The sequence below is a fragment of the Corvus hawaiiensis genome, chromosome Z (genome assembly GCF_020740725.1).
Source record: "Corvus hawaiiensis isolate bCorHaw1 chromosome Z, bCorHaw1.pri.cur, whole genome shotgun sequence".
Lineage (NCBI taxonomy): Eukaryota > Metazoa > Chordata > Aves > Passeriformes > Corvidae > Corvus > Corvus hawaiiensis.
In genome coordinates this window covers 14001055-14018493 of record NC_063255.1, presented here as the reverse complement: position 1 = coordinate 14018493, position 17439 = coordinate 14001055, and the positions used below count along the sequence as shown (strand labels likewise).

At 43.3% G+C, this 17439-nt stretch overlaps 1 protein-coding gene across 2 annotated transcripts in view; it reads left to right on the top strand.

Annotated features, from left to right (window-relative positions):
- The first annotated feature begins 1012 nt into the window (after positions 1–1012).
- TARS1 (threonyl-tRNA synthetase 1) overlaps positions 1013–17439 on the top strand; it is a 28369-nt gene continuing 11942 nt past the window's right edge. Inside the window, exons 1-4 of one of the 2 annotated variants that reach the window (XM_048290608.1) lie at positions 1013–1559; positions 14812–14892; positions 15745–15935; positions 16968–17091. In XM_048290608.1, coding sequence (XP_048146565.1) covers positions 1104–1559; positions 14812–14892; positions 15745–15935; positions 16968–17091 — 852 coding nt within the window. In that variant the 5' untranslated portion in view covers positions 1013–1103. Of the gene's footprint in view, positions 1560–14492; positions 14552–14811; positions 14893–15744; positions 15936–16967; positions 17092–17439 lie in introns of those variants that run through there. The other variant, XM_048290609.1, reaches the window with a different exon arrangement.

Below are 17439 nucleotides of genomic sequence, written 5' to 3'. Positions count from 1 at the left end.
CACACACAGCATGATCTTTATTTGTCCAGTTCTGATGCTATTTTAACACTCTACAACAAGATATGTAAAAACTGTATAAAGAGCTTTGTACATCTATGGTTTTCTTGGAAAATACCTAAGGACTTCAACTTCACCCTGCATTTCACTCTTGGAATACATCTTTTCTTTTTGCATTAATTTTCTGGAGAAGCCTGTGCCTGGTAAAACCCTCGAACACCAGAAGTCTTTCTGATGCCCATATATCCACACATTGCTAGGCAAGATCTCACTTTAAAGCACATCTAACTACAACACTGCACGTTCCAAAGCACTTTGCTTTGCTGCTCCCTGATGCAAAGTCAGTTCATTCAGCCCAGAGATGACTGTCCCAGATGTTTTACAAGCCATTCATCTCCACGGTGTCTTGCTAACTGTTGGTGACAATGTCACAGCACGCACTCAGGTGCTTCTCATGCACATATCCCCTGAAATTGCCATTTCTCCTAAATGCATTTGTTATTTTTATTTACGAGGTACTCGGCGGGGCTTCCAAAGGCAGAAGTGGGGAAAAGACACAGCGGGGTGAGAGGAAACATCTTTGCAGTGTCAACTTACAGTGTCACTGCAAAAATTTCAGAGAGTAAGCAACAGATTTGCTGCCCTGCAGACGTGGATAATTTTGGGTAAACCAGACGGCCAGCAGAAAGCTGATTTCTTACCATGCCACAAAGCCCTCCTACAGCGGTCCCCGAGGGCAAGCCGCCCTCTCCGCCGTCGGGAGGCAAAACTCGACTGAACGTCTGTAGGCAGAGCCTTCACTCCGGACTACTGTTCCCGTCTGTCGGGGGATGCCTGGCCCGGGGCTGCCGTCGCAGCACCGCAGCGGGTTTCCCACGGGCGGGGACGAGCCCTGACTCTTCCCCTCCCGGAGGTCTTCCCTCCCCGGCATTCCCATCGCCTCAGCCGCCACTAAACACCATGGAGGAGCCCGGCCGGGCACTCCGCCGCCACTCACCCCTCTCGCCCGTCTGGAGGGCGCGGACGACGTCGTCGATGTCGAGGTGCCGGCTGGTCTCGTCGAAGCTGTGTACGGCCATGTGGAAGGCCTCCTCCTGGAAGACCACATGGACGCCCTCCATGGCGAAGTAGCAGCTGCGCTCGGGGTTGCTGTCGCTGTAGAGCAGCGTGGCCCGGTTCCACTGGTGGTGGCGAAAGAGGGCCAGCAGCATCTCGCCCATCTTGGCGTAGGCGGGCGCGACGCGGGTGAGGTGCGAGTACTCGCCGCCCTTGGCGCCGAAGCCGGCGGCCAGCGCGCCCGCCGACAGCATCGGCACGTCCCAGTGCGCGGCCAGCCGCGCCACCGGCGCCGCCGCGTACTCGCACACGGGCCCGAGCAGCAGGTCGGGGCGGCGGCGCTTCAGGGCCACCATGTCCACCAGGCTGAACAGGGCGCGGTTGCCGCACGCCGAGTCCTCGTAGGTGAGCTGGAAGGCGTAGCCGGGCGGCAGACCCGCGCCGCTCTCCCGCAGGCTCCGCACCGCGTACTCGATGGCCGGCCGCACCCGCCCCAGCGAGAAAAGGTAGGCGTCGTCCTGCGGCAGCAGCACCAGCACCCGGATCAGCTTCTCCTCCTCCTCCTCCGCGCCCGCGGGGCCGCCGCCCAGCGCCGCCCGCGCCGCCAGCACGCAGCAGAGGCTGCCGAGCAGCCAGGGCGGCATCGCGCCCGCCCCCCAGGAGACGCCCGAGCTCCGGCAAACTTTTCGCCCCCCCTTCCCCGCCCGCCTCGAAATTGTTCGGTCGTGCTTTATTTCTCAGGTGCTTGGCGGATTCACAACCTGCCTCTCCCCACCCCGCCTGCGGGTCACGGACGGAGCATCTCGGCTCTGCTTTTCTCGTTCTCTTATAGATAGACGACTATTACTATGGTCACTTGCCCCCCCGCGCCGGATCCCCCCGCGGGGCTGCCGGGCTGCGCCCTCCCCGCTTAAGTAGCGCGGGAGCGGCGGCGGCGTCTCCGCACGCCCGCGCGACGCGGCCGGGTTTGTGCGCAGGGAGGAGCCGGCCCGGGCGCTCCCTCCCGCCCGCCCCCTCCCTGCGGCCCCCCGCCCCGCACACCTCCGCGGGCGGGCGGGGGGTGTCCTTATCGCATACATCACACACTGATGTGTGTGTAATTCCTGTGCCTTCCTGCTCGGCTGCTGCCCTCCTTTGCCAAGCGAGTCCTCGCAGTAGGGGCCAGGGAGTAAAGAATCACATTGCACTTTCATTTTTTTCTCAAATATTTTTTGGGGGTTCCTCCGGCTTAAGCTGTCCTTTATTGCATAAGGAAGGCTTTTGAGGCACCCCGAGGGCTCAAGGGTCGGCGCTCGGCACGGCTGTGGGATTTGGGGAAGGAGGGGTTGCAGCACCAGCACCAGGGGATGCAGGCGGCAGCCTGAAGGGCGCTGCGGCAGGGCACAAGCAGGGCTGCCCTGCTCCCGTTTCCTCACCTGGAAAGGTGCCCGTGCACAGCATAAGCCTACGGGGAAGTTGACGCTGGATCTGTGACCCCTGCCTATGTCTCTCTGGGGTCTTTCTGAGTCCCCCGTGCCAAGAAAGTCTAGATGCCGGGTTTTGTCATTTCCCACTGTGTTGAAAGACACAATTTCGTGCCCCAAGCAACGGAGGTTAACCCCAGTGAAGAAGAGTTATGAGATTATTTTATTAGGAAAAAAACTTTTGGAATTTCTGTGACAACACTGCCTAGTCATAAGAGCATCCTTGTTCAGTTCTACTCACTGGCCTAAAGCTGCTATGCTTCAGATTTTGTTAGCCTTTTCTGGAATAAAGGAATGTGAAATGTGCAAGATGTTTTGTGAAAGAGGCTTTGCAACACCTGATGCTTTTTGACAGCAATATCCTAAAGGATGGCGCTCTGTGGAGCTTTGTGTGCCCTATAGCAGCATGCATCCTGAGAGCAGGGCTGCACGGTTTGATGTTTTATAGTTGTTAAAGAGTGCCAGGTTTGCATTCGAAAGGTGAGTGAACTGCTCCTGGCTTTACAGAAGGGGTTTGTTTAGTTCAGCACAGAGGTCGTTGTCAGGGCAGTATGTGTAAACTTAATTTTTGTTGCTGCCTTTGCTGTGCAGGCTATGAATGGGAAACCTGCACTCCTGTGGTGACCATCTGCTCACCTTTAAGATGCCTCAATTAAATAAAGAAAGCTCAAAGCGCTCGTGCAATTACAACCGAGAAGTGGAATGAAAACAGCAGATAACACGATGTACAGAAATAATCATCAACATTTATCTAACAAGGCCTGGTAAAATAAAGAAGCTCAGAAATTCAAAGATGGGTAGTGTCTCTGAGAAATGTGCCTCTCGAGGTTTTATTTGATTACTGAATCAAACTTCAGAGTGTTCTTGAAGATTACATAAACATCCACCCTGGTGAAGCTGGTTTTGTGTGTTCCTGTGCTGTAAGTTATGTCAGGCATTTTTTGTTGTAAATGACTCCATATAGCATAGAGGAGATTAAGCAGAATGTTACAATATACAACACGCTAGCCATCTTCACCACAAAGCTTGCAAAAACATTTTCTTAAGACACATTTTGAAATGCTGACCTTTGTAGTCATTGCTTTATGGTGACCCTACAGATGTGTTTACAGCACCAAAATATGGTTGGATCTCTCTTGATTTCCTTTTTCCCCCAGCAGAATATCTTTTTCATTTTACATGTGAGCTCCATACTCTCCTAGCTGTCTTATTTGAGCGTAAGCTGTGTAAACACAACAGAAGAGATAGTAAGCCCATAAATCACAGGGACGCTGCCCCTTTACATGGGCTGCTCCTTGTGAGGTAAAGTACTGCTGGGAATGAGTAAGAGTGGGAGAAGCAGGGCCAGCATGAGGCAAAACAAGAAACAAAAGGCATCTAGCCAGAACTGTATAGCAGTAGTAGTGTCAAAGTCCAATTTCAGTGTTTTCATGAAAATGTATGTAGTTCTTGCCCACCTGAGGAGTTGCATCCAGCGTTATGGGAGTCAGTGTCTCTGTGGGCCTAGAGTGCTATAAACATTTCTGGTGTTCCCCTTTGCCCTAAGTGTTTTTCTAAAGAAGAACCCCAGCCTGTGATTGACTTAGTTTTCTGAGCCAGGAAGTTATGCATGAGAATTTAATTGTTAATCCCAATTCAAAATGTCACTTAATACACCATCATCAGTTCACTTACAGTATTTTCCATAGGTCTAAATTCAGCATTTCTCCACAGACATTATTCTTTTCAGCTACATAAATGCTTTTTAATAGGAACAAATCCTGCAGTTGCGGATTTGTAGCAGGCAGAATGCCCGCAGACTGCAGTGAGAACAGAGATTTCAGGCTGGACGGTTAGGACTAAAGTAATTTCGGACACAGGCTATTTTCCCCCCAGTTTGAAATAACTCAAACACAAGTCAAGAATCACTTGACTCGCTCCAGCTAGTGTTAGCAGCAGCCTGAGCTGCCTGATGCCGATTCAGAATTTTTTTCACAGATGGGTTCGCTGAAAACACAGTCCCACCTACAGGCTGAAAAGATGAAATACTGTAACACCGCCTGTACTGCAAACATACCCTGCCACTCAGACTTGCAAACTCTTCCCCTGTTTTTCAAGAAATCTATTATCTTTTTATTTTAAGGAATCTATACTCTTTTGGAACACACCTAAAGGATTTCTAAATGCATCATGATGTATCTTATGTCTCTTTTTGTGTTTTGTGACCTTACCTTCATATACTTCTGTTATGTAAAAAATCAACACAGTTTTCAAGTGAAAACACTGCAGCATGAAAACCCAAGATGAGCCAATCTGATGCTAAAAAAATAAATGGAAAGGGGACATATTTATTTGTTGTCCTTTTAAGTGGCACCAACTTCTGTGGAGATACGTGTGTAAGAACCACAAGATCACAAAACTGCACACAAAACATAGGTGTACATACATACAGATGTATATATACACACATGCATAGTAAAAACACTTTGCTACTCTTGCTACCTTAACAACTTTCACTTCACAACAGAAAGTATGGTAAAGGCAGACAGGTGGACGTCATTTTTCTTTTACAAATGAAATGCTAGGATGAAAAACCGGCCCCCAGTCTTTTCTTTTCCATAAATAATAAAGGTTAAACTTCTTGTCATGAATGTTTAAGGAGGAACAATACTTCTGTCTGCTGCTTGCCACTCCAGACAACATGCAATATAGGCAAAACGCAGCTTTATACACAGCAAATGCTAGTTCCATTAGTCATTAATGTTTTACGGAATACTTTTCGTTCCACTGAAGGCTTTGAAAGAACATAATGATTAGAAGTTGACATCACAACCTTCCAGATAACTTTTATTTACAAGAGAGATGTTTTTGCAATTATTTTCACTTAAACAAGTATCCTTACATTTCCTCTTTTCCAAGTAGTTTTAGTTAGGAAAGTAATATTAAGAATACAACTATTGTATTTTTTTAACAGTGTAACCCCTTATGCATTACCTTGAGTCATATTGCCTGTCTGCTAAACTCACTTTCCTCTTCTGACTGGACTATGTTAGAAAATATTCATTTTGTTTAGGCAACCAATTTCTGTATTTATAGACAATATCTGGATATAGATAAGGTCTGAGTACAGAACAGACTTTTATGTTAACTAAACTAAATTAAGAGGATAAATCATCTTGGCTTGGATCCAAGTTGTTGCTGTGATTTTCACTTCTGCTTTCATTTCCCTGTCTTAGACAGATCAGCACTGGATGGTCACTGGAGTGCACAAGATGATTGCCACCTTGTTCCTCATGTGCACCTGCCTCCATCAAACAACCACACCATAGTTTGAGATAAAGAGTGAGTGGTGAAAAACAAACGTCATCTGTGCCTTACCAACATCATGGCATTTCTGTCCAAAGGATTTAAAAGGCTTTGGAGGGCAAAGATCATTTCTGCTTGAGATTTAGTAACTCTACAATAGGTACCCATATTGCATATAAAAGAAAAGTTAGAAATACTGTCACATGTCCCTCAGAAACAGAGCTGGCATCAGATATCTCACACCACTAACAACCAAAGAGCTGGATTGCTGTTATGTGTCGTCTCATGACAGGGACTATTCCAGAGTCTACTTTCACATGTATTACCATACAAGAGGAACAGAATTCTCGCAACATAAAGAAACCAGATATCTATGCTTTCTCTGGATATTCAGCTCTGCAGGCAGTGTCAGTTTACATAGTACTATCATCCCAGCAACTGATTGATCTTTAAGAATATTCTGAGGGAAAATGTGGATTATTTTTTAAACCAAATCTGTTCATTGATATGGTTTGTGGTTGTGTTGGCACGGCAGAGCAAGAGATCTGAAACAACAGCAACAAGACGCCAGAGATGAGAGGCAGGAACTCCTTAGTGGAAATTAGTACTGAGAGCTCTGTATATCTTTTCTCTTGCATGTTAGTTAATGATTAAATTATGGGGAATGCATAGAAAAAACCATTTTTAATACTATTGACAGATCTTATTCCAATGAGCTGATACAAAAAACAGTTTAAATATGTCATTAAATAAAAATATGTGCTTCAGGAGTTCTGTAATTTCCAGTTTATTAAATCACTAATGTGGTTAAAAAAAAAAAGAATGTAGGGACTTGGTGGAATACACAGTTGCCATTTGTCATCACATCACAGGAATGGGAACAAATGAGATTACTGAGTGAGGACAAAAGCTCCAGGAACAGATGAGTGGATGGAGGAAAGCAAAGTACAGATCAAAGAGTGGGGTGCCAGTAGTCAATAAAGAGATACTGCAAAGCAAGTCAAAAAAGGAGATCTTACAATTCAAGAAATCCTGCAAACTGGCAAACTGGCCATTTCACACATCAGTTAATGTAATTTAAATCGACCAAGATGGATAAGGGCTCAAAAAAATAAAGTGAACAGAGCTTCACAGATTCTAGTTCCTGCTAAAAGGCAGGAACTCAGCAGCAATCACTTCTTCAGGCTGCCAGAAGGAGAGGGGGAGGAAATGGAGGTGTCCTCACGCTCTATGCAAAAACAGAAAGGCCTTTCGGAAGTGTGGCTTGTATTTGCACACTGAAAACAGAGACCTCTGGAAAGTGATACATTCTTTACATGCAGTTTATAATTTATTTCTTAAGAGTCTGCTTGTTCTTTCCATTAGTTTATGTTTTGCTCTTGCTGACAGCATAAGTGCTTTTATCACACACACAGAGATAAAAAATCTGCTTGAAAATATTTAACTCATTCTCCTGTACGTGTACTTGTAGACTAAGGCCAAAAGGACATAAGTATTCCTTATATTTGTAAAAAAAAATACTTCTTCATGTCTTTTGCTGCCAAAGCCGACAGAAAGAGCAAACATACACAGTGGTGGAAATGCTAGCAAGAATTAGACATCTTTCTGAAGAAGTAAGCAAGAAGTTCACTTCACTTAAATGTGAAGTTTTCACATTAAAAAAACAAGGGCAGAAAATATTGGTGTTTAATTCTTTTTGTCTTCAACCTTAATTGTTATACTGTTCTTCTTTTAACACCGGACAGATCTTTTTAGGCAGATGAATTTGGCCAATTTAATTTTCTCAGAGGCAGCTGGGAGCTGGTCCAACATAGGACAGAGAAGAGCAAGACCCCAATGTAATTTGTAGCTGAAGTGGGACTATTGGATTACTGTGCAGAACTGCAAAAATCAATTGAACTGCCATGAGTAAAAAAAAAAGGCAAAAAAAAGACTTCAGGTCATGCCCATTCTGGCAGTACCTGATGTGAAAGACGGGGCTTTCTGGCTGGGTTCTGCTGCCAGACTTTACTGCCCTTCCAGATATGTCAGAGCAACTGCGTGTGTAATTGCTATTTACCCTCATTCTGTCAGCCCAATTTGAGAGTAAAAGGTGTTTCTGCTAAACTAGGTCATTAAAACCGGGCTAGGGAGCAGATCCACAGGAAGAAATGCCAAGAGGCTGGAGGGGGTGATAATCTCTGGTGGAGAAAACAGGTCCAGGTGAGCTGCAGTAACATTTCTTATCCCAAGGCAGCTGCACCGGAGATGGCATATTGGGCTTAGGTGATCTAGATGATAAAATACATAAATATATGTAGAAAATATGTAAATTTTACTCTATTTCCTTTTCTTGTGGTTAATCCTTGGTGCCAACATTGAACAGTGCGATTGTTTAAAGGGGTGATTTACCCTATGATGTTTGTGAAAGGAGAGCTTTATGTAGCAGCACAGGCTGTGTATGATGAATGATGCAGTGCTTTTCATTAAAGGGAGAATCACAAGAAGACAGAGCCAGAATCATGACAAACAAAATGGGGAGACATCAGGGAGACAGGAGAGCAACCAGAAGTGCAGCTAGTTGTGATAATAATCAATTTATTGAAACAAAAAACTTTGTATTAATATAGGCTGCATTTATTACTGATCACTTCCACGATTAAATGAAACTGTGTAAAACTAGAAGGATATTTCAAGCTGGTTCTACCTTGTTTTTACCCTGTGTTTGGTTCTTGCCCAAAAAGTCATTAGCTGTTAACAAGGGAGAAAAGAGTACATGTTAAAAATCTATGACCAACAAACTAGAGCGGTTGTTTGAAGCAAAAGAAACAATGTGCTCCTGCCCAGTGCTTTTCCCTTCAGGGAAGTGTACAGAAAAGCAGGACACAGCACAGAATGGAGCTGCTGATCCTAACAAGCCACCAACTGAAGGTGAATGAGCGATACAATGCTGTTATATCAGCTGAACTGCTCTATGTGAGATGTGAGCAATAGTTCTCTCTGCTCTGCAGGAATACTGTGCTTGTTTGAAGCATCATTGTTTTGAGAAAATCACAGACTGGACAATTCAGAAGGCAAGAACCAGTGTCAGGAAGCATGTTCCCTGAAACAGATTAAAATAATAAGTTTGCTTAGTCTATGAAAGAAAAGAGTGAAAAGATATGTTGTGGTCCTTCCATATGGAGCAGATGTTTCAAAGTTAGTGATTCTGTTCCATGATATTGCCAAGACATCCCATCCCATTCTCCTAGGTAAACTGTGAATAAATTTAAATTTGTCCTCTTGGAATATCATTTTCCTCTGATCAGCACCTAACAATGGAGTCCCTTAGGAATCCACCTTGTGGCAGCTACTGCTAACTAAGGAGTTTTCTGTTCTCTATCCCTGTTGTTATAAAATCTTGAAATAATTTACCAGTTTAGTATTATTTCTAGTAGTATTCCAAATACTTCGAAGTGAAAAGGACACAAAGAAAAAAGCTTTTATATGACTTGTCACAAGAGGTTTGACAAAATTCACAGTTATTGTGTACCTCTTTTCATCAGCTTTCATGTGTTCCTTTATTTGAAGCAATGATATTGGATTGTGTCCATGAAACATCACTAGAAAGGGATGTTAATTAGAACATCACCAGAACATTTGAGTCATAGCTAAAAAGAGAAACCAGGAACAGACTTCTCAAATAAAATAAGTTTCACTGGAAATGTGTGAAATTAGGTCACTACTGCAAGGAAAAATATGGTCAAAGAGAACAAAATCCTAGAATGCAATATCTGACTTCCCTGTATTGTCTGCAATTTCCTCCCAAAATTGTCAGATGGAGCATTAGCAGGAGAAGATAATGCAAGCATTTTTCATCCCTTGGTATCTGGAGATAGTTTCCAGTGCTACAGAGTATGATGGAGATTGCTTGGAATAAGAAATTGAATCTGGAAAATCAAAGGTTATGGACTGTACCAAGGAAATTACTGGAAAATGCATTTCTTGCTTGTAACTGGATTATGTAGAAAATTCCTCCATGTGCCATGTCATGCCATGGCATGGAGGACTTGGCTCACAAAGAAGATGGAGGAACAGTTCAATCTCAGTAATATTATAGAAACAGAAAATGCTATTCTGAGGGGAAAAATACCAGTAATGCCTATAAGAAAAAAAGGGAATTCCATGATCACAAACATATCTGACAAAACCCACATTCTCAGACTTTGAATTCTGAAATACACACAAAAATGAAACATAATTGTTTTTTGTTTGAAAAAAAAAAAGGTTAACAAAAACGTAGTTTGTATTCTGGAAAATTCCACATATGAGCAAAGAAGTTTTATATAGCGCAATAACTTGGTGATGCTTAATTATACTAAAAGCTAGTTTTAATTTGGTTACAAAAACCAAGGATGTGTCCAAGATTGTTTGGCAAAAATGTATCACTGTGATTTTTAACATTGTGTTTAAGGACAGTCAAGGACATGTGATTTTAATTTTTTTTCTTAGTTTATCACCCTCCTCTTCAGTATATGAAATAGCTAACATTTTATTTTCCTTGTAAAATGACTGGTGCCTTACTGTTTGATCTTCACCTATGAACAGGAAATGGAAGGCAGGAGCTCTGGATCCACATCTCACAGCCCAGTCACAAGACTGAGAGTGGAGACCAGAGTGAGAGTCACGACTGCCGACAGCACATTTTTTCTGAGACCAATATCCAAAATAAAAGCTTTAAATAAAAAATAACAATAGTTTAAAGTGCAAATCTTACTGGAAAATAGAATTACAGACTCGGAGGAATCTGCTATTATACTGTGAAGCAGGGGCAGTTTCTCCTAAAAGTAGGAGTCTGGAAAAGTATCTTAACCCTAGATACATCAATTAATAATGGATTAATAACATGCCCCCCAAAATGACATGTCTGAGCTCTATGAAAAGAATACAGGAAAGAGCTGAGTTTATTTGAATGCATGCACACCTACTACTTTTTATGATGTGAGACAAAATATTGTTGGGTCAGCTATACGTATGCTAAAACATTTTAACCAAGTGAACTAGGGGTAAAATTGAGATGCAGGGGAAATGAGACATGAGTTATAATTGGTGTGTTTGTTATAAAGAATCAGAAAGCCAAATCTTGTCTTTATTGAACGGAGAAAAAGCGGGGGGAGGGAGGCAAGGGAAATCACCCAGCATCTCTTCTTTAAAAGGCCCAAGGATTCCTAGTAAAAATCTGATGCACATCTGATGTCAAGGAGTAAACCTTGGTTTAAAGTTTCACCTGGAATTTGTAACCTCTGATCTCAGCACCTATAACTATAAGCAATGAAACTGGTTGTCTCCTACATTTGACCAAATACACCTCATTGTGTTTTACTCGAAAAACCTGCCTGGCCATAGAGAACAAACTGACCCTGAGCAATTTGAATGTATTATCTGCACTGCTGCAGGTATGAAGGGGGTAAAAGGGGCAAGTGGAGAGGACCTGCATCCCGGGGAACACAGGTGGGACGAGGCTGTCTCTGTGAAGTGTGCTTTCAATCTACAAAACGTCTGGGACTTCTTCTGTTAGTGAGGATTTTCTCCCTAGCATGCATGAGTATTTATCTCTCCTGGAAAAAGCAGAAACAAGGCCGGCATTTGGGCAAACTTCTTGGTGCATGAAGATGACCAGACTATATATGATAGTGGCTGTACACAAAGCCCTCATGGATATAGAAACAAACCCAAATTGTCTCCTTTTTTTGTGTGTGAAAAAAGTTATTTTTCTTGTCCTTCTAAAAATATAAGTATTTTAATAATAAGGCACCAAAAGCTGAAATAATATCAAATGTCAAGGCTTAGATTAGTTTTCCCAGCATGTTCCAGTTTGAATCAGGACTTCAGTCATTTTCACAATATTTAAATGTAATGTCAAATTTATTTTTTTATTTACCTTCACACATTTTTCAATTTCTAAGTATACATTTCTAAGAGAGTTATACTGGACTTCTAAGAGAAGTCTACTGCTTTGTTGCATTAGCCCAAGTGAAATTAATACAACAGAAAACTGCACAAAAATATTTCAATTCTCAAACATGAAATTCTCATATTTGTAAGATTTTTTAATTTTGAGATGACAACTCTTAGCTTGAAGTGAGTTTATGGAAATCCACTGGACCTGGAATTCAAATTATGTATTTTGAACTCTCAATGTAAATGGGTGGCGTTCATACAATTTGATTTTCAAATTAATGCAGAGTTTGTGAAATCAGTAAATACTCTACAGTGAATAGAGTTGATTTAATGTACACAAATATAAACAAACACAGACATTTTACAGAAAGCCTAGTGCTGTATTACAAGTCAGACTGTTTCCCTAGAACAGATGGTGCAAGTAAATGGTGTAAACGTGTTACATTCATTGCTCTAAAGTTTTATTTGCATTTTGATTTGATTTTGATTTTTAGTTTTCCTAAATGAAATATAAGCCAAGTAACACTGCAATTCCAGTAGAAGCTTCTGACCACATTTTTCCCAACAAACTTCACGTGAACTAGAAACATCTATTCATTGCTGATAATCATTAAAGCACACTGAAATCAATTTACACTATTAGAGCATGGTTGAATTTAGCCGCACAACATTAATTACACTGCTTAAGAGCGAAGTCAGTAAAACAGTAATTTAATTTTGTGCTTTCTGTCATAAATTCTATTTCCTAAAGCCAAGAGCTGTGAGCTGAATTTGAGCTTCTCATCAGATCAGCATGTTTCGCTGCTGCCATCTTGTGGCAAAAGGGACAGTTTCCCAATTGCTTTTGAGATGCTTAATAGCTTTTTCTCTTGATCAGCATCACTATACATTTTTGTTCATTTTGGCGTTACATAATTTGTCTATAAGTTTTGCGATGTTCTGTCTGTTAGACACTTGTAATTTGTCCGCCTGAAAAAGATTGTAGGAGATACTGCAAATATAGAAGTTAGTATTATGAAATATCATTTGTTAATAAACACTGTATTGCTACGAAAGATCACACATATATTATTAAATGTAGCTCTTTAATAAATGTTTTTGCCCATATTTATGCTACTCATACATTACTTTCAGACAACAAATGAACTATCCAGATCTAGGCCTGATTCTGTCTTTAGGTTCCTATTTACTACACCTTTCCATTTTCATATTTCAACAAATAGATTAAAATATTTGCATTATTTTTCAAGCTCCTGCATTTGTGGTCAAATAGCCCAATGACATTCTCTTGACCATCCTTCACCACTACATAACCAGTGCTTGAAAGCTATACAAAACTTCCCTTTTTTTCCTGAACCTTTGGCTCATAGCACTTAAGTCCATGGAGCCTGAGGTGCCCCGATATCCATCTGAGCACATTTTAGACACTCTAAACTCCCCAATCACTGCTGCAGATGAACAGAAGGCAGTTGTTGCAGGGAGTGGAAGTTGGGTGCTCTGCAAGCAGCAGAGGCCCAAGGCAAGGCCTGCCCCGTGATTTACTCTCTTCAAAGTAAGGATGCTATGCCAGGATTTCTTGAAAACATGAAATCTGGTAATGAACATCTTGCTTAAACTAAATTACTAGGTGAGTAAGGTTACCAAAACACACCTAAGGCCTTGGGACTGGCCACTCTGGTAGTCCATAGCCACCTGAGATTGTGCTGCAAGATAGTAACCTTCCTAAATGAAAACATTATTATTAGCTGAGAACAACAGCAGGGAGAGGAGGGAAAGAAGGTTACAGAGCAAAACCCGTAACTGCTATCACATCCTTTCCTTAGAGGTGTCTGTAGCTTCCAAGCTACTGAGCTGAGGCTTCCCTTGGGACAGCTGCAGGCACTCCTGCAGTTCAGGTCTGACACAACCACCTCAGAATCTCTTACGCATCTTTTTTTTTTTCCCTCCCCTGGGAAATCAGACACTGATCAATCCTATTTTTTAAAATTTGTTTTAATTTCAGTCTCTTTTGCAAAGAGTACTCCCATTCACTGCTCCATCCCTGACTGAACGTCTGCATCAGGGGGAATCGTAGCTAGGTATACCTGGGTGCTGCAGTCAGTCCAGAGAAGGGCGACGGAGCTGGGGAAGGGTCTGGGGCATAACTCTGATAAGGAGCAGCTGAGAGAGCTGGGGGTGTTTGGAGAAAAGGAGGCTCAGGGGGAACCTTATCAGTCTCTACAGCTCCCCGACAGAAGGCTGTAGCCAGGTGGGAATCCGCCTCTTCTCCCAGGGAACAAGGTACGGGACAAGAGGACACAGTCTTCAGCTGCGTCATGGGAGAATTAAGCTGGGTATTAGGAGGAACTTCTCCATAGAAAGGGTAATTAGACACTGGAATGGGCTGCTCAGGGGGGTGGTGGAGTCACCGTCCCTGGAGGTGTTCAAGCAAAGTCTGGACATAGCACTCAGCGCCGTGGTCTACTTGACAAGGTGGCGTTCGGTCACAGGTCGGACTCGCTGATCTCGGGAATCTTTCCCAGTTTAATTGATTCTGTGATTCTTCCCGCGACAGCGAGCAGAGCGCGGTTGTAGGAGCGCCGGGCCCCACTCGCCGCCCTCAGGGGCGCGGACAGAGCCTGGGCCGTGTCCAGCCGCCGCAGCCCGTCACGGGCCGCCTTCAGCCGCACCACCGCAGGACAGCGCCACCGGCCCGCTCGGCTCCATCATCCCCGCGGGGGCCGGGCCGGGCCGGGGTTGCATCAGCCACGGGGCCGAGCGGCGCCTGCGCCGGGCCGCGCCCGCCCCTTCCCGGGCGGCTCCGCGCGGCCATGGCGGGCGCTGAGGGCCAGGTGCGCCCCGCGGCTCGGCAGCGGGGGCTGCGCTGTCAGGAGGCTGGGGGCGGGCGGCAGACGGAGCTGGGCCTCTTCCCGAGGATTTCCCCAGCTCCGGAGGGCGGTGGGATGTGCCCCAAGGAAAAGGAGCAGGGAGCTGGGCTTTGCGGGACGAGGATGTCGGGTCTTTTCCGTGGTGTATGGGGCAGGGGGGAGTTAAAGCGCCTTAGGTGTGAGCGACTGCCGGGGCATGACTGAACAGTGCTCGCCTTCCGCAGGTGGACGCTGGGCGAGAGAATAAAGCAGACTGTGGTAAGAAGAAGATGAAGGAAGGGGCTGGCGATGGAGGGCGGTCGGAGGTGAGCAGCCCCTCGGCCGCGGGGGTGGGAGGATGCGGAGTCCTCGTTGCTTCTCTGTGCGCTGCTGGCTTTGCTACTGTTTGTCCTTCTGAAGTATTTTATCAGGCATTACAGTTACATCTCCCACAGATTGCCATGAAGTGGCACTGTTCTGTTTTACACTAAGTTGCATTGGTGTAATAGGAGAGCAGCTCAGATTCCCATAGCTGGGCTAGGTTATGCTTTTCCCTCTGCCCCTTTGCAGCCAGAGGCAGGCAGCAGATCTCGGAGGTGAAGAACGCCTGCGTGAGGTGCTCTTGTCTATTTCGTCTTCGTGGTGGCCCCTCGTGGCCCTCTGACTCCACGGAGGGCCAGCGGCTAGTCAGCAGCAGTCCTGAGCCAAGTTCGTGGCTGTGCCCAGGCGGATAGTCCTGACATCATTACACGTGTTTAAACTAGAGTCAGTTCCTGTCTGGGTGGCTCAGACTAGAGTGTTCCCTCAGTTTTTCGACCTAATAAGAAAAACCTGTTTTTACATTGAACTTCTACACTCTTTTCTAGTTGATTTTTTTCTTCACATAGTTTGTTAAACAGGTGTTTAATGATGTAGTTGTTTGGTAACATATGTGGTTTATTGAACAGGTGTACAGTGGTACAGATTTCATTAAGCTGAGGCCTTACTCAGCTTACTGAGGTAACCTCAGGTTACTATGTAACCTGAAATAATGGTGATTATTTGCTAGTTATAGCACCTATAGATAGCATCACATAGCTGCTTATGAAAAGTGTGTCTGTTGTGTTGGCATTCTTGACATGATGTGCTATCAGATTAATGATCTATTAATCATTTTCCTTTGTCTTTATCACGTACAGCTGAATCCCTGGCCTGCATTTATCAATGAGCGTTTAGAGATGTACAATAAACTTAAGGCTGAACATGATGCACTCCTTGCAGAAAGAGCTGCAAATGACAGTAAACCCATCAAAGTTACATTACCTGATGGCAAGCAGGTTGATGCTGAATCCTGGAAGACTACTCCGTATCAAATTGCTTGTGGAATTAGGTATGTTTCTATTCTGTGATACTACACAATCATTTTCAGACAGTGGGCTTAAGGGGATATAGTTTTTTTTGTCATTTATCTCACGTCTTCTCAAAGCATCTTGTATGCAATAAACTGAACGTAACTAGTAGGGTTTTAGCTTTGGAGTGCAATTTTCTTTTGCCTTATAAAGATACAGTTTCTAAAATTAAATAAGAATAAAACTGAGATCTTTTAGACACATCCTAATAGCATATTTTTCCATGCAAGTACTGGTGTTGCATTAAGAACTGATTTGCTAGTAAATTATCAGATGCATTTTCCAGCACTGCAAACCAGTTTGCATTGACCTGAGGAAGATGGCTGCTGGGTTATGTTTCAATTGATTACAGAGAAAATTAACAGTATGAGTATTCTTCACTATTATTTGCATGGGAGATACCTGTTAAAAAGAGCATTGCACATCTCCAGGTTACTTATACCTGCTGTGGAGTATTTTTGAGTGATACATCCTGACATTTAAATTGCAAAGATTGGGTGATTCCTAAAGGTGAAAGGCCCCTTTTTTTTCTTTCCTTCCATAATAATGGAATTGGAACCTTTTTTTCACCTCCTTGTAATTGGAACCTTCTTTGGTTTTGTGATTTGGGATCAAGAAAAGGGTATTTTGCCTAGTGGCTACAAGTAGTAAAGCTACTGTGTCAAAAATGGTGTTTGATAACTTTAAAGAGAGAAGTTCTGTCTTACACTGCAGTAGGGTTGTGAAGTCAGGTTTGTACTTTGAGGTTTCTGCCTCTAAGTCAAATATGTGTGAAGATTAAGTATATAGTGCAGTTTTCTTTCCATATCCCTAAAATATAAGTAGGATTTTTCATGAATGTTCAGGACTGGCTAAACTGCTCATTTATTTGAAATTTATTTATGACCTTATATCTATTCTGAGCACTCCTGAATTCTTACTCAAATTGGAGGGCAAATTTGGGGAACTTCTGCTTGCTGATTTCAAAATATAATATACTTACTTATAACTGTATTTCTGTACTTGTTCTGTAGTCAGGGATTAGCTGACAACACGGTTATTGCTAAAGTGAACAAGGTGGTTTGGGATCTAGACCGTCCTTTGGAGGAGGATTGTTCCTTGGAGCTGCTTAAGTTTGAAGATGAAGAGGCTCAAGCAGTGAGTATCTTTTACCAAAACATTTTTCCTTTCAGGTTTACATTTAACTCAGCCTCTTCCAGTTATTTGAATATTTACTGTGTTAAGAAGATGAAGAAAACAGGTTTATGGTTTAGGTACATCTGCATTTCCTCATAGTTCCTTACCAGAGGGGTTGTGGTACCACAGATAATGTACATTCTGCTGTGTACTTGTAGCCAGGTCTGCTTGCAGTTGTTGTAGTTCTTGTTAAAACTTTGTATTTTCACATTAATGTAAAGTAGGTCTTTTGAACTGATGTCTTCAGTACTGGTTGTGGTAACAAAACTGAGTACAAAAATACTTTCTTGTAGAATCATAAAAGTATTG